Source organism: Azolla caroliniana, unplaced genomic scaffold (assembly GCF_043228905.1).
Source record: "Azolla caroliniana isolate FFs.n. ecotype wild unplaced genomic scaffold, voAzoCaro1.0.p SCAF_3, whole genome shotgun sequence".
Classification (NCBI taxonomy): domain Eukaryota; kingdom Viridiplantae; phylum Streptophyta; class Polypodiopsida; order Salviniales; family Salviniaceae; genus Azolla; species Azolla caroliniana.
The window spans coordinates 18,072,147-18,097,583 of NW_028230438.1; the positions used below are offsets into that span (position 1 = coordinate 18,072,147).

The 25,437-nt window shown below is 38.5% G+C and overlaps 3 protein-coding genes across 3 annotated transcripts; 1 reads left to right on the forward strand and 2 right to left on the reverse strand.

The window, feature by feature from the left end:
* Positions 1-9,905: 9,905 nt before the first annotated feature.
* LOC147866373 (intermediate cleaving peptidase 55, mitochondrial-like) lies at positions 9,906-18,275 on the reverse strand. Its single transcript, XM_087316813.1, has 15 exons — positions 18,133-18,275; positions 17,445-17,593; positions 16,516-16,779; positions 16,316-16,408; positions 15,489-15,698; positions 15,209-15,312; positions 14,942-15,008; positions 14,738-14,845; positions 13,417-13,509; positions 13,231-13,315; positions 13,037-13,107; positions 10,533-10,588; positions 10,314-10,374; positions 10,182-10,239; positions 9,906-10,085 (listed from the first exon to the last, which is right to left on the reverse strand). Coding segments are annotated over exons 1-15 (1,551 nt in total). The 5' UTR covers positions 18,263-18,275; the 3' UTR covers positions 9,906-10,083.
* A 950-nt stretch (positions 18,276-19,225) lies between these two features.
* LOC147866374 (uncharacterized) lies at positions 19,226-21,556 on the forward strand. The gene has a single exon (XM_087316814.1). It carries the CDS (start codon positions 19,344-19,346, stop codon positions 21,231-21,233), a length of 1,890 nt encoding a protein of 629 aa, XP_087172940.1. The 5' UTR covers positions 19,226-19,343; the 3' UTR covers positions 21,234-21,556.
* A 934-nt stretch (positions 21,557-22,490) lies between these two features.
* Positions 22,491-24,865, reverse strand: LOC147866375 (pentatricopeptide repeat-containing protein At3g57430, chloroplastic-like). Its single transcript, XM_087316815.1, has one exon. It carries the CDS (start codon positions 24,723-24,725, stop codon positions 22,674-22,676), a length of 2,052 nt encoding a protein of 683 aa, XP_087172941.1. The 5' UTR covers positions 24,726-24,865; the 3' UTR covers positions 22,491-22,673.
* Positions 24,866-25,437: the final 572 nt, after the last annotated feature.

The window sequence follows — 25,437 nt, forward strand, 5'->3', positions numbered from 1 at the left end:
GATGCTTATGATTGTCTAAAGAAAATATTGACCAAGGTACCAGTCGTACAAACCCGATTGGGCAAAGGACTTTCATGTCTTTGTTGACGCCACAGGTGTAGTTATCGAAAGTGCCGTAATGCAATTATCAAAGCCTAACTGGTATAGACCAATGTATTATGCAAGTCGGAAATTGTCAACTACCGAGCAGAACTATTCAACAACCGAAAGAGAGGCTCTTGGCATGATATATAGTGTAGTGTGAACTAGTTCCGACATTACCTATTAGGTCAGAAATTTATTTTCATGTGGATCATTCTGCCTTACTATACTTAGTGTTGAAACAATAATTAATAGGCAAGCTAGCAAGATGGACACTTTTATTACAGGAATTTGAATTCAACATGTTCCATTGTCTAGGAGTGCAACACGCGGTAGCCGACTGGAGTCGGGAGAGCCAGGTACAGGAGTTCGTGATGACATTCCAGATGTACAAATGTTCTGAATTGAAGCTCAGCATTCGACAAAAGTTGATGAGGAAGTAGCTAACCTATGGATTACAGAGATGGTAGTAATTCTCAACACAAGATTGCCACCATAGGGCATGGCACCAAACGAGCACAAACGATTAGCGGTTCAGAGTTGGAAATTAAGTTTACTCAAGGAAACGTTGTATAATAAAGGAGCCGACGGCATATGGTAGCGCACAGTTCCACAATTTGAGAAGGAAGCAGTTTTACGCAAAGACAGGCAAATGAACAATGGCGAAGACAGGCAACTGATACATCATAGTAGTTATCGACTACTTTACAAAATGGATTGAGGCCAAAGCTCTTCGAGGTAATACGACAACGTCAACGGAAAATTTTCTCTATGAATGCATATGGTGCAGATTCGGCTACCCAATCGAGTTAGTCAATGATCAAGGTACTCACTTTGTTAATAAAGTCATTCATGAGTTATCAAACTATTATGCAGTAGTACATAAAGGGAGTACACCGTACTACGCACAAGCTAATGGGTTAGCCGAGTCAACAAACAAAACAATTCAAACAATTATGAGGAAGATCGTCAATGAACATCGGACCAACTAGGATCAGAAGCTACATAGTGCCCTATGGGCATACCAAACAACATACAAGTCGATGATTCGATCGAACCCCTTCAGGATGGCATTCAGATTAGAAACATTGATGTCGATCGAGTTCTAGATTCCAACTTTGCGTGTACCAGTGATAGAAAGACTAGATGAGGAACAATCGGAATGGTTTCAGAAGGAACAATAATGAATCAGTGATGATTCTGTGCAGTGGAAGAACTATGTATGTGTTTGTGGGGAGATAGATAGATAGATTATATTATCGTCTTCGGAGGTCAAATATGACCTATGAGACCAAAAATATTACATTTCACGTGGTACGTGTGAGAGTGAGTAGTGACTCTCGATGTTCAAGAACTTTACCAATGAATGTTGCAATCAAGAGTGCACATTGTGGTTGTAAGAGGAATTCATGCAAGGATTGGGCTCGGTCAAAGAGATGTGGAAAGCATGGTCGAATATGATCAAAGGCAGAGCATTGTATCAAACTGTGATACTCAGACTTGTGAACTTGTTTAAAGGGCAAAGTGTGCATAACCGACCACTCTCATCACTTGTGCCCCATCTCACATCACAATGCATGTGAGCTAAGTCACATGGAAGCAATGGTTCGAATGGCAGATAACGGTATGGGCTCTAACATGTATCGATCTGTACGATTTCCCCGTTCCGCAAAGAATATGGTTTTATAGTTATGTGCAACATGTGTAGTATAATGTGTGAAGCGTGAGCCTCCACATTTTTCGCATGTTATGATACATTGGCGTTGCAAAAATGCCTCATTTACAAAGGAATCTAATGATGCATCATGAAACAAGTGTCTCGCATCCCATCTACCAAACCATTTTTCTATATCTTGCATCCAACCAGAACACAAAAGTTTGCATTTATGCACCTTTTGGATCTTTTTTCTTGCTTCCCATGCAATTCTAGGAAGTCGATGTGAGGGACTTTTTGAACCTTAAGCATGTATTCAACAACCCTTTCCATGACCATGATCTCAATGGGAATCGATCCTATCTCAAGGAGGAGGGTGTAGGGCGTTTGTTTCTTAACTTGCAGAAACTTTGTAAGAAAATGTTTTTGGACATTTTCAAACTCTTTCCACATAGATTTAGGGATGCTACCGCCCAATACTTCCACCCCATAGAGAAGAACCAGTGTCACCAAAGTTTCGAAAAGATATTTCTTGAGGACCCAACACTTAATATCTCCAAGATTGCATGTGTTCTCAAATGCATAGTATGCTCGCTTACCCGCCTCTAAGCGGTGTGTAGCACATTCATTCCATCTATGATTTGAAGGATCTTCAAGGCCAAGATATTTGAAGCTTTCCACACATTCAAGTGACTCATTGTTGTACATAATGCATGGTTTATCTCTTTTTTGGCTCTTCACAAGCATAATCTTTGTTTTAGAGCTATTGACACTTAATTTAGTATGCGTGCAAATTTTTTCCAATGCCTTCATAAGCTTTTGTGCATCTCCTAAAGTATTTGCCAAAAACACTACATCATCTCCATATAGTAAAAGCATAATCACAACATTCCCAATGACAACTTCTTCAACACATTCTTCCTTTGCAAACTTGGTAACCATTTCTTCCAATTCATCAATGCATAGACCAAATATTGTTGGTGAGAGTGGGCATCCTTGCTTAACACCAATAGTGCTTTTGAAAAATCTGAAAGTTTATCTCTCATGCACACACAACATATAACCTGCTCATAAATTCAGGAAATTGCAAGCGTATATTCACTTGGCACCTCAAGTTCTTCCATTTGCCTCCAAAGATGCTCATGAGGTACCATATCAAAAGCTTTCTTGAAGTCTACAAAGCAACAATATAAACCTTTACCTCTAAGACGACTTTCCTTCATTAATACTCAAAGGGTGACAAGGTGATCAATGGTGCTATGTAGAGAGAGAGAGAGAGAGAGAGAGAGAGAGAGAGAGAGAGAGAACTCAAGAGTTACAGAAAAACATTGAAAGAGAAGGGGAAGGTGCTTATGTAGTCACCTTCTGTCTAGGTTCTCTCACTAGAGTCACCTCTTGGGAAAGAGGTCTAGTTTTAACTACTTAAAGATATGTGTCATAGGATATTAACTTCTATGACACATTTGCTACTATACAAGGTGGTGGGGTGGTCATGCACTTGAGTATCCTAGAGTGTGTTCCCACACACATGAAGTTTGATTCTCAACACGCCCCTTCGAACATAACTTCTGGTCGTCGGATGGTTGGTTCGGACTGGTCTTCTGGTCGGCCTTGAGTCGACTCTAGCTTCGGCTTCGAATGGGCAATTAACTCCTATTTCTCTTTACTCTCATTCAAGCGCGGTTGGTTGCCGGTCAAACGACCCAAGTTCGTTGTGAACTGCCGCATCTTGTCGACTCCCAAGGCCTTGGTGAAGATGTCAGTCATCTACAGGTTTGTGTTTATGTGTTGTAGGTCGACATCCCTGGCCAGAACATGTTCTTAGATGAAGTGATAGTGCACTTCGATGTGCTTGGTCCGAACGTGGAAAATTGGGTTTCGAGCTAGGTGAATATTGCTCATATAGTCGCAGTAGAGGAGAATCAGATTTTATATGGGAATGCCTAGATCCTTCAATATCTATTTCAGCCAAACAACTTCATAGGTAGCAAATGTCGTGCCCTTGTATTCATCCTTTGTGCTCGACAATGTGATTTTCAGTTGCTTTTTGTTGCTCCAAGAGATGGCTTTGTTGCCAAGGGAGAAGACAAACCCTAACGTTGATCGTTTGTCGGCTTTGTAGCTGGCCCAATCGACATTTGTGTACCCTTTGAGTCGTATCGGCGTGGCCGATTTGTAGAGGATGCCGAAATCCATGGTTCCACTCATATACCTGAGCACTCGCTTAGCACAATCGAGAGAGATGTCTCGAGGAGTTTGCATGAACTAGCTAAGGAGGTCGACCGACTAACTCAGGTCGGGTCAGGTAATTCTGAGGTAGATGCGGCTTCCGACTTGCAGTCGATAAAGCGTCTATTCAGACTCTCTTGTGCCAGAGTCATCATCTAGCTTTAGGTTGCAATCAAGAGGGGTAGTGACGGGCTTACACTTTGTCATCCCGAACTTGAAGAGAAGATCAAGGATATATTGTCGTTGGCAGATCATAATGTCATCGGGGGTTCGAGTTACTTCTATTCCTCGAAAGTAATAGAGTTCCTTCATATCAGTCATTTCGTATCGGTTGGAGAGTAGCCTTTTGGTATGTTCGATGTCCCCAAGGTGCTCTCTTCCAATGACCAGGTCGTCCACATAAATTATGATAAATAGCTGTCCTCTGGAGTAATTCCGGATGAACAAAGAATTGTCAGACTTGGACATTCGAAAGCCGATTTGGTGAAGATATTGCGTTATCTTCGAATGCCATGCTCTTGGTGCCTGCTTGAGATTGTAGAGAGGCTTTTTGAGTTGGCAGACAATAGTCGGATGCGTGGTTGACCCGAATCTGAGCGGTTGTATCATGTACACCTTTTCTAACTCTCCTTGGAGGAAGGCATTCTTCATGTCCATTTGGTGGAGGTGCCACCCTTTTGCTACTGCATGCACGATTATGGTTCAAATTGTAGTCATCTTTTCCACCGAGGCAAAGGTCTCTTCATAATTGATCCCATGGTTCTGCGCATACCCTTTGGAAACAAGTTGAGCCTTATACCTATTGATGGTGTCGTCCGCATTGTGCTTCACCTTGTATATCCATTGGCATTCAATTACCTGTTCATGGGGTGAAGAGGGGACGAGATCCCATGTCGCGTTTTGCGAGAGGGCTTGCATCTCCTCCTTCATCGCTTCAACCCATCGTGGGTCTTTAGCGGCTTCGGAAAAGGTTTTCGACTCTTGGATTGTTGCCACCTTCATCATGAATGCATAAGGATATGCCATGTAGTCGTAGCCGAATTGGCTGACTACATTCTTCTCTTGGGTGGAGCGAAGTGGTTCCTCTTCTTAATCTCACTTCTCTTTCCTAAGACCTCACAATTCTATTTTTAGCCTCCCCATGCAAATACATTTTAAGTTTCAATAATCTTCCCTCTAAGTTTATCAAGTGCACCACAACTAGCTAGATTACTTGCCCATATGCTCCCTTCCCACTTCCGCATCCTTAAAAAGCTTACTGGTGATCCTCTAGTTGTGGTCCCTTTTTGCCTACAGGAGAGGAAATCATATCTCCTGTGATTTCTGGGTTTGGGAGTTTTGTATGTATTTCAGAAGTCGAGGCAGGGCGAGACATGGAACTTGATGGCACATGTGGCACTGAAGATGTGTTCATATTTCCTTCTTTCTGCCTCCTCTTCCTTGTATACACCTTTAACTCCCCCTCAACTTGAGTCCCAACACATATAGGCTCCTCGTCTTCGTTTCCTTCTTCTTCTGTACCTCCTACGCTCATTTGTTTCTCAGCTGGTGTAGGGATCAGCAAAGGAATTTATCCTATTTTTAGCAACCTCTCACCATTATCTCCTTCCCTCATATTTTCAGTCTCAATTAAGTCATCAAAGGGTGAAGTTACCCCTTGTATATAATATGGCTCTGACACTATGAAATGCACATCCATGCTCACAAATAATCTCTTCTCTACTGGATTCCAGCAAACATAGCTTTTTTGTGTGGCAGAGTATCCCACAAATACACATTTTACAGCTTTAGGATCAAGTTTTCCTATAGATGGTCTACTGTCCTTTACAAAACACACACATCCAAACACCTTCAAAGGAAGGATTCCAGAGTTATTTCCTTGCAACAACTCACATGGAGACCTTCACTCCAATACTCTAGAGAGCATTCTATTGATCAATGTGGCCGCCGTCAAAATTGTATGTCCCCACAACTGCTTTGGGACATTCATAGAAATCATCATGCTTCTCATTACCTCTAGAAGATGTCTATTCTTCCTCTCTACTACTCCATTTTGTTCTGGTGTATATGGGCATGTAATTTGATGTTGTATTCCTTGATCTGAGAGTTATGCCCTAAATGTCATGTTAGCATACTCTTCCATTATCAAACCTCAACACTTTTACTATTGCACCATATTGAGTTTGAACTATTCTATGAAAACCTTTAAAACAAGAAAATACTTCATTGTTTTTCCTCATCAAATATAACCAAGTCACACGAGAGAAGCAATCAATGAAAGAGACAAAATATCGATATCCATTTATAGAACTTGTGGAACATGGTTCCCAAACATCGGAGTGTATTACATCAAATGCATGGGAACTCCTATGACATGAACTAGCATATGAGCTTTTAGTAAGCTTACCAAATTCACATGCATCACAAACAAGTTTTGTTTTATCAACCTTTTCAAAAAGGTGTGGATACACCCGACTCAAAACGCCATAAGAGGTATGTCCCATACGTTGGTGGTAAAGTATCAACAACTCCTCATAACTCATTTTAGATCCCCTTACATATGTTCCCTCTACCATAGATGTTAATGTTGAATCCAGCCCTTCATGATCCAAATACCATAGTCCACTATGCCATGTGTCAATCCCAAGTCTCCAACTTGTTCCTTTCTCCTAGAATATCACCTTGGGAATATCAAAAGAAACAACACATTTTAGTTGGTGTATGATAGAACTTATGGATAATAAGTTTATTGGGAAAGAAGGAGCATGCAACACATTACAAAATGTCACAGAGTCGGTACATTTTACTGTACCTATACCCACTACAAGTTGTATTGTACCATCAGCAATTTGAATGTTTTCTAGCATTGCTAAGTGAGTATACGAGGAGAATTCACTAGCATTACCCATCACATGCCTAGATGCACCATAATCAATTATCCATTCTGGTGTAGAGGCAAGAGTATTTGTGTTGCTAGTACTTGTGGCCGAATAAGCATAGGTGGCAATGTTACCTCTTGACATGAATGAAGTATCATCAGCGGCTCTTTGTCGCCACATGCCTAGATGCACCAGAATAAATTATCCATACTGGTGTAGAGGCAAGAGTATTTGTGTTGCTAGTACTTGTGGCCGAATAAGCATAGGTGGCAATGTTACCTCTTGACATGAATGAAGTATCATCAGCGGCTCTTTGCTTCCTCCTATGTATTTCTAAGAGAGCTTGATCCTCTTCAGTGAACACTACCTTAGTTCCTTCCTCTTCTTTTGCTACCATCAAGTTTGCTTGGTGACCTCCTCTTGCACCTGTTCGGCCCCCTCAACCACGACCTCTAGTTTGTCCACGTCCTCCATATTCTCTCTCCTTAGATGGTTTAGGGCAAGCATTCTTTAAATGACTAGCTTCACCACAATTGTAGCATTTTCGATTTTCACTTTCTCTTGAATTTGACACCATTAGTGTCGATCGTACCCCTAGAAGTCTGGTAGTGTTTGAGAGCAGCATCATTCTACTCTCCTCTTGTATCATAGTTGCAATTGCCTCATCAAGTGTGGGAATTTCAGCCTTGGCTAGAAGAATTGCCCTTCTTTGATCAAACAACGGGTTGAGATGTTTCAAAAATCGGATGGTTCTTCTTTGAGCAGAAAGTTCCTTCCTCTTACATTGAGGATCATTGCACACTGTCACAAGCGAGAAATGATCGTATTCTGCCCATAGACGCTCCAGCTCTATGGCATATTCCTGAATCATCCTATATCCCTACCAAACAACATCTATCTCCTGCTCGATTTGAAATACTCTCATGTTGTTTCCCCTCCCAACATACGTCTTTTGCAATTTCTCCCATATCTCCTTCACACTTAAAATTCCATTAACTGTTATGGCGATTGATGGAATCATGGAGTTGAGAAGCCACGTGGGTAGCTCTCCATGCTTTCCATTCATTGCTCGTTATGATAGGAGGTTCTTTCTCTTCTCCTGTTAGGTAGCCTTCAAGGCTTCTCCCTACCGAGGCACCTATAATCCGACACGACCAGCTCAAGTATGTGGTTGGTTCATCGAGTTTGAACTGAACTAGGAGGAGTTCAAGTCGGGGTGGTGGTTGTGTTCCTGTCACACCTCTAGATGCTACAATCTCAGCCTACTTCATGTATTTCACCAATGTTTTCTTCTCATCCTCGTTCAATTTTGAGAACACCTCATCCATCTTCTCAACTTGGCCTATCTCTACTCTCCTCTTCTAACTTCTTTTCTCAAGTCACCTCTCAATCACATAGCAATGTCATCCCAAATGGAAAAAAAAAACCCTTTCGTCTCTTGGATGCTAGGACAGTGATGTTCCAATCCTTGCCATACCAACTGAAGGGTGGATCTAGGGTTTTGCAGAGGGCTTATCTAGGGTTTTACAGAGAGGCGAATCTATGCTTTGATACCACAAAGAAAAATGAGAAGGCACATCTGTTCAATAATATACATTAGTATGTCACAACATGAGGGAGAAAATACAGAGATTGCTCATATTTACATGAGGAGAAAGTTCCTCTAAATAAAGGCCAAGATCTGGCCGTTGGGTGAACTAGTTGTTGGAACTAACTAGTCGTTGGGCTAGCCATTATAACTTTTAAACATTCTCAACAACAAGTCTTAAGATCACAATTGATATGTGGAGGGGCAAGGGCTGACATTATTGTTCCCATTTTGGCTAAGAATACCGAGCCAACAACAATGCTCCCATTTCCACCAAAACAAGTAAAAGAAATTGTGCTTGCCTCAACCAACCATCAAGATAATGAAGTATTGAAATCTTCAGTCCCCATCAATGCCAAAGAAAGTTGTCATAGAAGAAGTCCTACCAGCCATTGCTTAACTTTTATCTTTCATTGTGTAGCTACCACCCCTCTCCCCTCTTCGTTGCCACTTCTTCCATCTAGAGCCACATTTTGTTTCTAGAAATTGTTGTTCCACAGCTCTCCCATTACATATGACCATTATCCAACAATTGGCCCATGTTATCAAAGCATCCTTTTTTGCCTTGTGCACCCCAACTTAACACACTAGCTCAAACCAAAACCTCTAGTTAAGTACACTTGCAATCAATTTGGTTTGTTCATTTTTTTAATGTGGAGCAAATTATTTAACAAAGCATAAAGCATCATGACACTGAAGCACAATGTTAAAGCATTGCATTTCTGCATTATATATTGGGATTTAGATATCAACCAATTTGATTTTCTAATTCATCATTTTTTTATATTTATGAACTTCCTTTCTTATGGGCTCAATTGATTACACAATTGCACGAATCTTTGAAACATTGAACATTCTCAATGGTTCATCAAAGTTTGAAACAAAGGTCTATAGTTTCATGCATAGGTATGCAACTTCAATTAGCATATCGCAAAACAATAGCAAACATGGAATCAACAAATATAAGAAGTTGCCCCTCGCACTTGCCTTACATAGACTCATTTACCTAATACACATTAGGGTATGATTGCAATAAATATATGATGTTGCCACTCTAGGCTTGCCTTCAATAGACACAATTACTTACACACATGAGAGGCTTATTGCTACAGATGAATACTAATTATTGGGACATACAAGCAAATGAATACCCAAGATCATGCTGTGTTCTACTATCCAAACTCTTTAAGGAAGATATTGGGTTACCTGATATATTGGATAATACCTTTCAATCTATGTTAGGTACTTTCTTGGTGTAATTATTTACACATATATACTTATTATAAACTGGCCTCTTCCTTACATGAGCAAGCATATATGAACGCATGTACATACGTATGCAAATATAATCATGACGTCTTCCTTATGATCTCAAAGGATTCATTTTAGTGGGATTATGTTTTTTTCAGAGACCTTTATAAATAATATTACGCAATATGTAATAGGATACTAGATACACTTGAGAAATCCTTCGCAAACGTTCTCATGAATAATGTTAATAAAAATTTGTACTCTCTATAAGAATTTCCAAAAAGAATGTTACAAGTAGATTTTATACCCATCGATATTTTCACCACAATCAGTTGTCCATATCTCTCACCAATGTTGTAGGGTACATAATCTTTACCGAATCAGGCAAACTAGTATGCTCATCCTGTCAAATAATAATGATGATAAAAGCAGGAACCTCTTTCATCATGTATTTCTTCTCACTTTTTGAATTATAAAGTAAAACAAAAAATCAACTTACAAGATTCCAATAATGCTTCAATTTCATTTAACTCCCGTGGTACCGCACCCGTTAGAACCTGGACAATTAAAAATATAACTCAGGAATTCTTCAAAATCTTTTATAGCATCTTAGAAATAGTTAAATCCAAACCTCATGACCCGAATCTGTTATTAGAACTTCATCTTGAATTCTTATTCCTATCCCTTGATACCTATATGAAATAGGTAATACATTGCAAATAGAAGTTCACAACAATCAATACTTGATAATGCCAAGGTATTTGATCCAAATGAGTTTTCTCAAGAATGTTTTACAACAGAAGTAAATTATTAAGATAAAAATCAAAAGAACTTTAAGTTTTGCATTTACCATTGTGGGAAATAATCTGATAGTGGTATGTATAAACCTGGTTCAATCGTACACACCTGTCCCAAAACTTTAGAATATAAAGACGACTCCAAGGAAATGCCAACTAAATTCTAATGCAATCAATATCATTTATAAGCTAGCCTCCATTTAATGAAAATTAAAAGGAAACCAAATTTCTTATACAACTCCAGCCATGGACAATCGGAATTACACTTAAAACACATCCAATATCGATCTTCACTACTCAGAATGTAACTTAGGGAAAAGGAAACTGTGGAGTTGTGCTGAATTCATCCAAACCTTTTCATTTTGCTTCATTTTTTAAAAGATCAAGATGGACAAAGATACTTAATCACTTTATGATATAAACACTTAATCCACAACTACTCATCAGATTAAGGAGATGCAAAACAACGATGTAATTGAATACAAAGCTTATATTAATCCCAGATAACAAAAGAGTAATATCTCTGATGACCCCTGATTTCTACTTAGCAATGGGCACTGTTTCGTTCGGTTTCAAGGCAAAGAAACCAAACCAAACTGTTTAGGGAAAAGTTGAAACCAAACCGAACCATTTAATAAAAAATTTAAACCTAACCATTTAAATCAAACTAATTAAACATCTAAATAAACAAAAATATATTAAATTAAATAAGCATTTAAGTTAAATTTATTAAATCAATAAACGAAACTTTAACTGAACCATTAAATTAAATAAATATTGAAGTTAAATTAATTAAATCAGTAAAAAAACATTAATTCAACGATTAAATTAACCAAAAAGTTAACCAAAAACTATTAACCCATAAACCCGAGTTTTAGAACCAAAACCGAACCATTTATTGAAAATCCAAACAAAACCAAACCATTAAATTTTATTGGAACCAATAAACCGTTAAACCCTGGCTTAACGGTTCGGTTCGGTTTGAGCCGAAACCGTGCCCATTGCTACTTCTACCCTCTGATTTTCTCCATTTTTTACGTGTGATTTGCCATTTGCTTTTATACAGGTAGGTGATGGGGGTGACATGGTGCCTAAATCACCCAATGGCTGGCTGTACTTTATTGAAGTTTATTTGGATCATAACTTCTTATATCATACTATATTCAGACTTTATGAGGTTGATAACAACCGTCGTGTCCTTGTCTCTATGCATGCATGCATTTATGTGTAAGTAGCAATAACAGTCAAAACAAGAATGTATCACAACCAATTCGAGGAAATTCATTAAGATTAAGATCATCAGGAAAGATTACATGCTTGTTAAGGAAGTCAACCTCATTGAAATCAGTTAAGGAAGAAGGATAGCCAAGATCCAATGGGCACCCATTGACAGTTAGACGTACGGGGGAGATAGGGTCACAGGAGGTATAGACATTTAATGAATATACATTACTCAATTCTTTTATGTCCACAAAATTAACTCATAGAATGTCAGCATTATAGGTCACCAAGCGCATTGATGGAGAGGAAAATGGTGGAGAAAACCCCTTGAGGGGTAGCAACTCAAGGAATTTCCTTACAATTGAAGATCACCAGAAAAGATGGCATGCTTACTAACAGAAGAGGTTCAAACTTCAGTTTTCTCAGATTTATAACTCTGATTCTGCTGTGTAAACCACCAAGCTAACATAGGAGGGGAAGAGTATAATGCAGTGGCATGCTTTGCACATTTCTGTTCTAAGAGAACAGAACAGAGGCTGTGTAACATAGGGTATTCCACTCTAAGAATCCTCAAATGGCAGCCCAACCTTGTCCGATCCAGAATAATGTTTTTTCTACTAAGGCCTTTGTTGTAAACCACCAAGCTACCATAGGAGGAGCGGACAACAGAGGCATGCTTTGTGCATTGTCGTTTGTAAGAGAGATAAAGAGACTGTGTAGCAGAGGGTTTGCACTCTAGGAAGCCTCAAATGGCAGCCCAACCCAACCTTACCTGATCCAGAATAACGTTCTTTTCTAGAAAGGCCTTTACTCTTACTGTGTAGATGGTGGTTTCATTTGCACAAATAAAAAATCAAGCTTAGGGTGAACAAAGAAGTCAGCCTAATGAAATGGCATGTAGCAATGTTGTTATTGGTCTACAAAGAGCTGCTGCCTAGCATTACAAAAGCTGTTCAGACATCAATCACACTAATTTGTTATGCTGAATAACAAACTATTCTTACACGATTATGATGTTTATTTCTCTTGACTGTATAACATAAAATGATAAGGTTTAAAGTACACAAAAAGAACAAGATATGAGATAATAGACAAATGAGAGGTAGGTCACTGAAAAACTCAGCCTAATGAAATGACATGCAGCAACATTATTTCTGTTCTGGGAAGGTGTCTTGCCAAACATTATGAAATGCATTTAGACAATCACATCAATCCCTTCCACTGAATATATAACTATTCTTAGACAATTATAATGCCTATTACTCTTGAAGGCTAAAGATTTACAGTACATAAACGACCAGAATATGAAATAATAGACAAATGACATGTAGGTTACCACTCCTGGTACAAGTTTCCGATCCTCATGTATGGTCTTGCAGTCAAGGGAATCCAAACCAAGATATCGGCCTAAAAAAAATTAAAGGCTAAACATTCAACCTCTGAACTAACTAGAAAGAATAAACACGCAGCCCTCAACCCCAAATAAGTATTTACCAAATTTCAAACGCATGAAAAAAACAATTTGCATACCTATGGCAGTCGGATTCACTTTGAGGTAATCTTCTCGTTTTTTTACTACATTGAAGCCCCTCATTGCTCTTGATAGCCTATCTGTCTGTAAGAAGGTTAGTCGAAAATTATAAAAGTAGAATTGAAAATTTTACTTGAGCAATGTTTAATATCGTTTTTCAAGCTCAGAATTTTGAAAAAGCATACTGAAACTTTATGGACTTCGCCAAGGGTAACACCAGGCTTGTAAAGGCGTAAACTGTCCTTATATGCTGTCAACACAGCTTGATATAGGTCTTTCTGAAAGAAAACAAATACAAATTAGAGCCAGGGTTTCCAATCATTATTGAGAGACTACAAATACAAACCTCCATAAGAACCAAGAGTTGATTTCCTAAGTATGAATAGTGCACACACTAGAAAACAGACAAGAGTTTCACTTCCTAGGCATGAATATATGGAGATAGAATAAAACGAAACAACAGCTTGAACTAATACCAAGTGTTGCCCCTATGTTTCAAGGTACTCTAGGGCCACCCCCAAGTGGAAATGTAACTTGAATTAAAACGTAAAAGACATAAGACATTTGAGTGAAACTGTAACAGATATTTGAAGTAATATATATATATATATATATTAGATGTCAGAGTCAAAGAGGGAAGCTAGTCCCATTTATATATCTCAACTCCTTAGGCTCCTGGACTGCCACGTGTCCCAGGTCCGTATGTTTTAGATGTTTGAAGTAAAATATATATATATATATATATATATATTTAGATGTTAGAGTCAAAGAGGGAAGCTAGTCCCATTTATATATCTCAACTCCTTAGGCTCCTGGACTGCCACGTGTCCAAGGTTCGTATGTTTTGTCCCAAGTCCTAGGATAACCAGTTTTCCACTTGTCCTAACCTTAAAACCAATAAAAATAGACTTTAGAGTTGATTCCTAATGCTATGCCTATGACAAATTAAGACCAATAAGGCATTGCTATAACACTAAGATTTCCAGGATGACGGTACAATCCCTCCTCACCGAACAACGCGCCGGAAGGATGATGTGAATGGAACAATATATTAGAAGTAAATTGGGCAAGGTAAAGCTTTGACAACAGCCAGCCTAAGCTGAACCTAAATCCCCTTATGCACATAGCTTAAATTTAACTAAAATATGCATAATCCTTTCAACCAGGCGAATTCAACTAGATTATTTCTAATGAATGATATCTCTGAATATTCTGATCAAACTTCATAAATTATATACGCTAGCTAGGTTCCTCAATATCAAATGTCATTCAATGCTTAACTGAGGTTTTATATTAGAAATAGGGGTAAGTGCTTATGCTTTTTGGCATCCAGTGTAAATTTAGTGATGTGCAGACATAAAAGACATGCGTACAAAGATTAACCACATATTTTACAGATTAGATTATATATCATATATTGTTTCCGTGTAAGTATTGTTGATCAAAATGTTCTAGCGTGCAACTTGCTGCATGATAGAACGATAGCTGGGGCTAGTAAAATATTACCTGTGCATTAGAGAGTTTGCCAGAAGGGGACCAAGTACGTGTAACTTCACTAACATAGCCATAGTATTCACATCCAGCATCCATAAGCACCATCTCTCCTTCTCGTATCTAGTATTTGACAGATATGAGAAATTATAAGCATCCACAACCAGCAATCTAATCTTTTCATTATGGTTGGCCGAAACAAAAAGAAGCTCTGATTACCTTTTGATCATTTCGAAAATAATAGATCACTGTTGTATTAGGCCCCCCTGCCACAACTGGAGGAAACCTGTCACAGTAATAAATGCATTCTGATAGTCTGTATTTCCAAGTGGTCTAATGTTCGGGCTTAGTTATTTTCTAATTTCCTATCATCATGGCCTTGGAACATATCAAAGTAGTTTGATGACACCATCTCTATAGAAAGATTTTGATGACATAATCCCAATGAATCTGGAAATCTACTCAGAAAAAGTTCAAAACACTAACGCCATGCGTTGAGCTCCTCTGAATTTGCATTCAAACTCCATTGTAGCTGCCAAAAGATGCTCATGCGGCTTGTGGCGGGATGCTTTGATTGTTTGTATGAATGCCTGCCGAATGCAATTGAAAATAACAAGTTGCTATGATTACGAGACACACACAGCATTCAAATCAAAAGAAACATGTCAACAAGATTGGAAGATGCAAAATGAGAAAGAAAAATTTTAGAAAAGAAATTGAAAAATAACATTTTAAATTAAAACTTGAAAATGGGGTGAGATTCCACCTGAGAAGCAATAGATGCAGACTTTTTCATGAGGTTTATTTCTGCAGGTGATTTTATCCATCGAGGCTCAAAAGCATATCTTTGTATACTGCGAACCTTTTTCTCGTCGTCTGCCTCTTTGAACGCTCCTAGCTTCTTCAACACACAATCCGGAGGGAGTTCATCATCAACATAAACTCCTTTGGCTTGTTTGATTAGACGAGGTAGAATCTGCAAGTCCCGACTATGACAATGAATATTACAAATTCATACTGAATTTGGCCCACACTGTCTCAAATCATCTCATTAATCAGGGACTAACAATTATAGATACCCTTTGGGTTTATTTTCAAAAATCTTTGGACTTCCTGCAACATGTGAACCAGTTCATCATTACTGGGGTCCAGAAATTCTGCTGGAACCAGTTCTTTAGATAAAATTTTGATCAAATGTACTAAAAGAATTGAGATATAAGGCTACTCATTTCCATTGTCACAGGCAATCCAAACACAAAATCAGACATCAGGCATGCCACTCATTTTTTTCATTTAAAAAGTCTAAAACAAATGCACAAATTACACTTAATGTTTCTTTCTATGCAAACACAAAAATCGGACATCAGACATACCACCCATTTTTTTAATTTAAGAAGTCTAAAACAAATGCACAAATTAAACTTAATGTTCCTTTCTGTGCAATTCTTGATCAGGAGAGCTATAGAAATGCAAGTGATCCTCATTCATCTGAACTAATATGCAAAGGCCCTTAAATGAGCTAAAAATATCTGTTATGATGAAACTACGCGGAATGTGATGAGCATATTCCAAGATCTTCAAATATCCATTTACCTTCGGTAGATCTTTCATATTGTAGGCACGATCAGCTTTCAAATTATTAATGGCTTCTGGAACTTGAGCCACCCGTCCTTCCCATAAAGCACTCTAGAAGGAAACCGTGGTAAAAATGAGCTTCAAAGAAACTTGATTGCACATATCATTTTGGAAGTTTACACCAACTTCTCACGAAAAGATATTAGCTAGATAAATACCTCTGGATTAGGATCTGGCATGAACATGCATAATTCACCTAAATTGTAAATGACTGCCACACCACCCGGGTCTCGGCAACCTGTATAGTATAAATAATCAGAACTTTGGCGGAATGGGTAGGGCACAATGTCTGTCATGTACTTGACAGTCTCGGAGAGCAGTATGACTAGGCTTCCATTTGGGAGCAACGACATCAGTTTCTTTCTTCTTGATTCTACTTCAGCAGTCGTGACACCAGGCATAACTTCTCCTGGTTGTAGAAGCTGCAAATAAACAACTATTGTCATATGGCATAGCTCGGTGAAGCAATATAGGGGTTAACATATGGCTGATGTGCACAGCTTGTGAAATATAACCTTCATAAATGTGTTGCCTACTCTACAACAAAGACTTCATAACATCAATTGACACTACATCTATGAATTTGAAGGCCCATAATCATATATCAGGCAGAAATTTCCTTCAAAATCTCCAATGTAAAACATAAAGATTCAAGATTTGTGATATCATTCATCACAACTATAGCTGTATCTCTGAATTGGAAATTCCATATCAAACACGAACAAACACAGCAATGAAGTGGAAGGCATGTTCTCCCATATCACGCATCAAGAATAACCTCATTCAAATATCCAACGTAAGGAAAAATAATACAAAAACTCTGATATTCAATATACTAATCTTATCAATTCATGTTCCAATAATGAGTTCACAGGCCCGCACTCCATATTCAATGTAAACAAGAGGATCATTCAAATCCTCCAACAGAAGCCAGAAATATTCAAGAATTGTGAAATTCAACAAACGAACTAATAAAAGAAATTTTGGGGTCCACAATGATGCATTTAGCACTTTATCAGCCCATTGATAGCATGTGCAATATAAAGTTTTGGAGATATGGACTAGAAAAACAATGCAATTGGAATACCTGGAAGGGGTTGGCATTATTTGTCGTCTCTTTTTCTTCAAACGCAGAAGCTGTCGCATCTGTAGATAAAGCTCGCAACATCATGTTCTTTTGTGCACACCTTCTCGAAGCATGGCTTGAATTATCTATCTTGCATTCATGAGAATAACCTAAATGGACATGAAAATAGAAGCTAAATATCAACATTTCCACATCTAAGTACAATCCAATCAAAAGAAATTATGATGGGGAATCCCTAAAAATGTATATGAAATTAAAGCTTGAAAACAACATTTATACAGCAGGGACAATCCAATATAGATAATGATCATGAAACCGAACTACATGGACATGAGAAAGATGCTAAAGATGAGTATTCCCTCATTGAGGCACAATCCAATACAAAGGCGTGATAGCGGAAAGGATTTAATGGAGGACATGAAATAGCAATGAGAAATCATACATTTTCATAGCAGCCACAATCCAATATAAAGGAATGACGACGACAGACACCTAATGCAGACTATGTCAAAGTGGAAAAGACCTAAATAGACATGAAATAGATGCTAGAATTCAACATTTCGATAGCACACACAAAACAATCGGACATGATAATACTAATAATAACAATAAGGAAGTCATGAACATGAAGAAACAGAGAGGGAAGTACAAAATCCTTTTGTTTTCGGCAGGGATTGCCCGATTAAACCTGAAAGAAGAGCGGAAGCTATTTCCTGCTGTGGAGCAGGCGACGAGAATGAGGTTGTTGGTGGGCATTTGGTGAGGGAGGAGATGGTGGCGCGTCTGTTGATTCTGATGCATCTCATGGATTTCCACATTCTGGAAGAGAAACAGGAAGAGGCGGAAGATTGGGGAGGAGGGTTTCTTGAGGGTTTAACAGGCCACGCCTGGCCCCACCTTCTCTCCAACTCTCTTCATCTTGGGGACCTTGACTCTTGGCCCTTAGCCTTGGTCTTGGCCATGGTCATGGTCATGGTCATGGTCTCGGTCTCGGTCTTGGTCTTGGTCTTGGCCTCTCCTTTCCGAAAATGTTTCCCTACCAAAACCATAGTTTACATAACATAACATAAACACATCATTTGCATGCATGTATGTATGTATGTATAGAGAGAGCCCCGCCTAGACCACATAAGGGACATTGGTGATGCGTAACAATTAGAACTGAACCACAAAACCGTGGCTTAACGGTTTCAACGGTTCAGGTTTAGGTTCAAGTTTTTGTAAACGGTTCGGTTTGGTTTTGGGGTTTTATCAATCTATATTTGTTAGGTATGCAAAATCAATATAGTTTGCATCGCTCTTCCAGACTTCTCCGGTGACGAGGTGCTGCAAGCAAACGGATCATCATTCGTGATTCCTACCCTGACTCATATGGTTCGTCGACATCACGAGCGAATTGTGATAATACATATAGTGTGGCTTTCCGTGAGATTGTTTGGGAAGATGATCAGTTAGTTCGTCTGACAGAGATCACTTTTTCTCTAGTTGAACATTGCCCATCTCCTGTAGACTGGTCTGGTACCCGGTATATACATTGCCCATGTATAAAAGTACAACATACATACGACATGTGTACAAAACCTCGTACAATACATACATACCACATGGAGAGGCATCCATCCATACACCTAAATTTATACATTGTCTATAAACAATACATACATTTACACATTATCTATCTATACACTATACATATATGTATACATTTATACATACATACATGTACATATACATATATACAAATTTATACATACATACATATGTATGTACATACAAAAATCTGAACTTTGTAGAAGAGAACATGCGTATATACCAAGTATCTAGACGCTTCAGAGGGAGTCCTGCGCAAGCACCGACGAGTATACGAGGGGGAAGACGAGGTAGAGGAAGAATTAGGTCATGATCGGCATCATATCAAGGGTAGTAGTAGCACAGAAGCATTGTAGTGGCAATGTGAAAAGATGCTTCACCACAGAACCTGTGCTCTCGTTTGATGTATCTAGCCCTAGAAATGTGGAGAGGGCATCCTCCCTTCACAGTAAAGAACCGACCCGTCATGACAAAAAACAGATTAAAGAAGCCCAAATCATTAGATGTCTTTGTCGAATCATGGAAAGCCATGTGTGGGGACCCAACACCGAGCCATTGCTCCAACCATATACTCCCCACCTCTCCAACACAGTCATCTCTCAAGTTATTCTCAAACAAAAGAGCTTGGATATGGCTAAGAAGTTCTTCCAATGGTCACGACGATGCCGTCCCTTGACCCATAATGCTAATGTTAATGACGATAATGGTGTTGCTGGTGTTGATGATATTGACGTTGATGTTGATGGTCATGGTTATGATGCTGACGTTGTTGTTGATAATGATGCACATGCATATCATGCCCTCCTTATAAAGCTCGGGGTGGCGAATGAGTTTGATGAGATGTGGAAACTAATTCATGAAATGAAAGACAATGGCTGTGGTGTATGTAGTACTACTTTTTCTATACTTTTGAAGGCTTATAGTACTGCTGGATTGCCACATCATGCCATTAATGCAATGAAAAAAGTGCACGAATTCGGTGTTTGTGTAGATGTCCCCTTGTATACAACCCTTTTGGGTGTCCTTTTCAAGGCTAAAATTATTGGTCATGCTAAATCTGTATATAAGAGAATGTTGAAAGAAAACTATGATCTTGATGGGTCAGCTTGGTCGACCCTTATTCGAGGTTTTGGCAAATGTGGATGCATAGAGGAATCTGAAATATGTTGGCAATTAATGGTTAATAGAGGTTTCGAGCCTCAGATTGGTCAATATAATGCCTTCATTGAAGGGCTTTGCGAATGTAGGAATTTGAATAAGGCTTTGGATACTTTAGGCTTGATTAAGGAGAAAGGTTTGGAGGCAAATGCTTATTCATTTAATCCAATATTGGGTGGTTTATGCAAGGTGGGTAGATACGCCGAAGCTTTAAACATGTTTTCAGAGATGGAGGGTGTGTGTTCTCCAAATCAAGCCACTTGTAATACCCTCTTGGAAGGGTTGTTTTTGAGTTCAGATGTCTCAAGTGCTCTTGCTTTCTATGAATCTCTAGAGAAGAAAGGTCTAATAGATAGTAGGAGTTATTGCATCCTGGCAACTGGCCTTAAAAAGGCAAGGCAAATGGACAAATTGATTGTGTTATCTCAAGAATTACATGGTAAAAACGGAAGTGTTAATGTTTGGCTTTGCAATGCAATTCTTTATTTCCATTGTCATGACCAATCCAATATAGAAAAAGCTATTTCTTACTTTGAGCAGATGTTGAATGGTCTAACACACCCAGATGTTGCATCTTTTGCCACAATGATAAATGGGTATTGTAAGGTCAGCAAGCTTGAAGAAGCTATGAAGCTCCTCTCTGAAATGGAAGGTAGAGGATGCAAACCAAATGCTTTTTGTTATAGTCCTCTTATAGCAGCTCTTCTCAAGGCACCACATAACAGAGTATCTGATGGGCTAAGGCTCTTTAAGGAAATGTTGCAACGAGGTTTGGAGACAAATGCGGTTACATCCGATTTCCTTTTAAGGAAATTGAGCGAGGCTGGATTTGTGGATGAATCGTTGTGGCTTTGTGATTTTGTGATGGGGAAGAAATATTGTATCCATCGTGTGACATCCTTGGCATTGATGGATTGCCTAAAGAGAGCTGGAAGAATGGATAAGGCCAAAGCATTGTGGCCAGAGCTAGAGCAGAAAGGATGCCTTGTAGATGGCACGATTGTCGACAAGGCTTTGCAAGTGTTAAGAGGGACAGTATAGCCACTCTATATTGATTGCCAGATAAATTACGTTGATGTAATCATCTGAAGTTTGCATATTCTTGTGGTAAAGGTACCAATAAGAACAATTATTAAGGAATTGCCCATATTTCACCAAATTTCAACCAAACAAGTGAAATGAGCCTATAGCCATGAAGCTCATAGTGTGTGAGAGCAAACGTGTCTTATGAAGTGTGTTCTCTCTAGAGGAATTAGGAGATCGATGACTTTTTTAGCTCATCAAAATATAAGGAGGGCCCGTTTCCTTATGTCATTGTATGATATTTACGTACACTAAAAGTGCTGCACAAATGTTTGACGTTTTTCCATGCATACATGATCAACATTTCAGTTCAATTCACCTAAGGTTGCCCATTGGAAGCATTATGCAAGTCTTAACATAGCAGGAACATAGATGATTTATGTATAGAACACAATTCTTTTTATGAATGACATCAATTTTGTAGTTAATGATTTGCGGCATAGCTAATGAAGTTTGCCTGATGAAGTCATTGGAAGTTGAGTATGTTCCACCATTCATCTGTTAGATTACAAGGAATTTGAGATGATTTATAGAATCTTTGTAGTTGACAAAAAGGAAGATTGTAACATATGAGTATTGGTGCAGTGTTAAGGTACATTAGAGAAAGTATGTTGTTTTGAAGTCAATACATGTGTGTGTGGGTATAAGTGTGTGTGAATGATGAAGAAGCAACTATAGATGTGTTATTTGGAGATGGAAAAATGTTCAAAACTTTGGATCAATGTGATATCAAACACTGCAAATTATTGATAATCTCAAGAGGATGGTACATATCTAGTTAGTGAAGATGCTTACTGGAACAGAAACTTCAAGAAACTTCATACATTTTCTGACAATGCTTACTGTACATAAAATCATTGTTAACTTGTTTACGACTTTTTTCATCTTCCACTCTTTAACTCATATGTGCATTAATAACTTGTCAACACATTGTGTGATGTCTTTTAAGGAAATCCATTCGTAGGTGCAAGAGATTCGAGTAATTGTATCTCAAATTGCCTTTATTGTGCTTGGATTTGAAACTTTCAAATATACATAATGAGGAAGAGGACAAGTTTATGAACAACTTCAAGATTGTGCAAGGCATAGGACATGTATAATCTTTGCAAGATTTATAACATATAGGAGCTTAATGTCAAAATCCCTTGAATCATTATAAGGGAAAAAACATGAACCATAGCGACAGCAATTATTACTTATTAGAGGAACGCAAGGTACTAACGTTGCACAATATTACTTTCATGGATTACTTCAACCCAATTGAACAATTATATATTACAATTTCAATTCAATCGAACAATTATATATTACATATTATATCCCCATCAATCTTGGTTTCAAGATTGGGACAACAATGAGGAAGGAAACGAAAAAAAGCTGTCCACGTGACTCGTTTTTTTAGAGTTGATGCATTAATGAGTTTGTAAGCATAAGGGTCTGATCTGTCACACCACATGTAGCATATATGTTAGATAATGTTATATAGGTTACTTCATCACTTGTATCCAACTCAACACTAGACTTTGCTGCATATGTCCCACGCATGAGATCTGTAGAGTTTCTGCATGCGGTGAGCAATGTTGTCCATGAGAGTGCACTAGGTTGGATGGGCATCATACATAGTAAAGCCTCGGCCTCATCTACTTGTCCAGCTCTTCCAAACATATCAATAACAGTGTCAAAATGGTCAAGCATAAGGGGAATTTGGCAATCTCTAACTATAGAGCTCCAGAACACGATGCAGTCTGCCACAAGCCCAATATGGCTGCATATGCATAAAACATTGGATAAAGTGGTTCCATTTGGAGCCACATCTTGTGATTGCATTGTAAAGAGAAGCTCAAGAACCTCTTTACCATTACCATGTTGAGCATGGACGGCTACCATTGAATTCCACGTGACCATGCTCTTATCCAGCATCTTGTCAAAGACCACTTGTGCTTCATCCAAACATCCACATTTACCATACATATTTAGAAGAGCGTTTCCAACAATGATGTCTAACTCGAACCCATTTTGTAAAACATGGTTATGTACGCCTATTCCTCTTGCCAAAGATACCTCAAGTGAACAACCGCATAAGGCTGCCAATACTGTTAACTCATCAGGCATAACATCTTCACTTTGCATTCGATCAAATAGAAGAACCGCATCGTTGCCATAACCATGGCGCACAAAGCCTGACATCATCACATTCCAAGAAATAATATTGCGCTCAGGTAAAAGGTCAAACACTCTTTTCCCATCTTGCAAGCTATTACAGTTGTTGTACATGTTCACAATAGCAGTGCCCACAATCACATCCACATCATATGCACACTTTGACATCAAAGCATGTATTGTCTGACCTTCGCCTAACAACCCCTCATTAGCACAAGCATCGAGAACACTGACAAATGTGACCTTATTCCCAACCAATCCCTGTTTCTTCATTTGGTAGTAAAGCTCCAATGCCTCTTTTCCAAGCTCAAGTTGGGTATACACAGCAATCATCGCATTCCAAGACACTACATTTCGCACAACCATGTGATCGAAAATACTTCGACTATAATCCAAGCATCGACACTTTCCATACATGTTTGCAAGAGCAGTGGCAACAACAACATTTCCTTCTAATACTCCATCCTGATGCAAAGAAGCATGGATCCATTTCCCATATATAAGAGCGTCGGGGGTACCAAATGCACATAACACATTCACAAAGGTAACCTTGTCAGGAAGCAAGCCCTCGATATGGAGCTGTTTGAATGTGTTAAATGCATCCTTATCTTTACCTTGTTGTGCATATGCTGAGATAAGAGCATTCCACGATACCAAATCTCGTTCGTGCATGTGTTCGAATGTGGTCTGAGCAAGGTTTAATTCATTATGTTTTCCATACATATTCACAAGGCCAGTTGAAACAAAGAAATTAGTATCAAGACCCATGGAAATAACCCAAACATGTAAAAACTTTCCTTGTAATAATGTGTGCTTTCCCACTATATTTGCATAAGCTGACAATGCATATACAAAGGTGACCTTATCTGGCATAACATTCTCTATTTGCATTTGTTGGAAGAGAGAAATGGTCATTTCCATGTGTTCTATACCTTCATAAGCCCCTATCACGAAATTATATGCAAACACATTTCTGTGTGAGCCCATCTGATCGAAGCACGAATGGGCACTCTCCAAATCCATACATCTTGCATACATTTGGATAAGCAAGTTTCCCAGATAAGGGTCTTCTTCATACCCATGTTTGAGTATAGATTGATGCAAAGCTTTTCCATTACAAAGGTCTTTCTCGATTCCAGATTCTCGAATGCGAGCTGCGTAATCAGCAACAAATGAAGGTGGAGCCGAAGAAGAATGGGTTCTTTCAATGTTTCTTCCTCTCTTCGAGATTGAAGTTAAAAGTACATTCGGAGAAGTCGTGTGCTTGGCACAAGAAACAGGGGACCACATAAGAGACGGTTTTTCTCGAAGCTATGCAGAAAAACAGAGAGACCCAAATCTTTGTACTCAGCCATACTTACACATATGAATTTCTAGTGATTATGAATTGAAGGTCTCGCAGAATTTCAGAGTACATTACATAAATTTCTGATGTAATGATGTGAGGCCTTAAACCCACACCCACACACATATATATGTATAATGTACATATATGTAGTATATGTACATATATATGTATGTATGTATATGCATTTATATGTATAATGTATGTATGTATGTATGTATGTATGTATGTATGTATGTATGTATATGCATTTATATGTATAATGTACATATATATACACACACACAATCATAACGAGTGTATTATCATATCAAAACAACATTTGGGGTTTGTTTATATTATAAATCTTGCCCCTTCTTCATATCCTTCTTTACTCTGTGCTACTAGCTTATGATGATACACCTTTCTCACTTCTTGAGGACCAACAAAACTTATCCACTTCATTCATCTTCCACCACTTTTCAATGATTTATAGAGTAAGTAAGCTTTATAACAACAACAACATATGCCTTTTAACCACTTATACCACCATAAGGTGCAACGACTTCAGCAGGACTCAATGTCAAGGCATAACTTTGCCATTGTGCTCCCATCAAGTGCTTATATGGCCATTGCCCCATCATCAGAGCTCACGTTGTATTTGCCCATCGCATGATA

Coding starts and splice junctions, on each gene's coding strand:
- LOC147866374 (XM_087316814.1), top strand. CDS start 19,344: ATGATCGGCATCATATCAAGGGTAGTAGTAGCACAGAAGCATTGTAGT.
- LOC147866373 (XM_087316813.1), bottom strand. CDS start 18,262: ATGTGGAAATCCATGAGATGCATCAGAATCAACAGACGCGCCACCATC. Junction 17,594..18,132: donor AGCTTCCGCTCTTCTTTCAG/GTTTAATCGGGC, acceptor ATGTCCATTTAG/GTTATTCTCATGAATGCAAG. Junction 13,510..14,737: donor GCAAACTCTCTAATGCACAG/GTAATATTTTAC, acceptor GTTTTCTTTCAG/AAAGACCTATATCAAGCTGT.
- LOC147866375 (XM_087316815.1), bottom strand. CDS start 24,725: ATGTGGTCCCCTGTTTCTTGTGCCAAGCACACGACTTCTCCGAATGTA.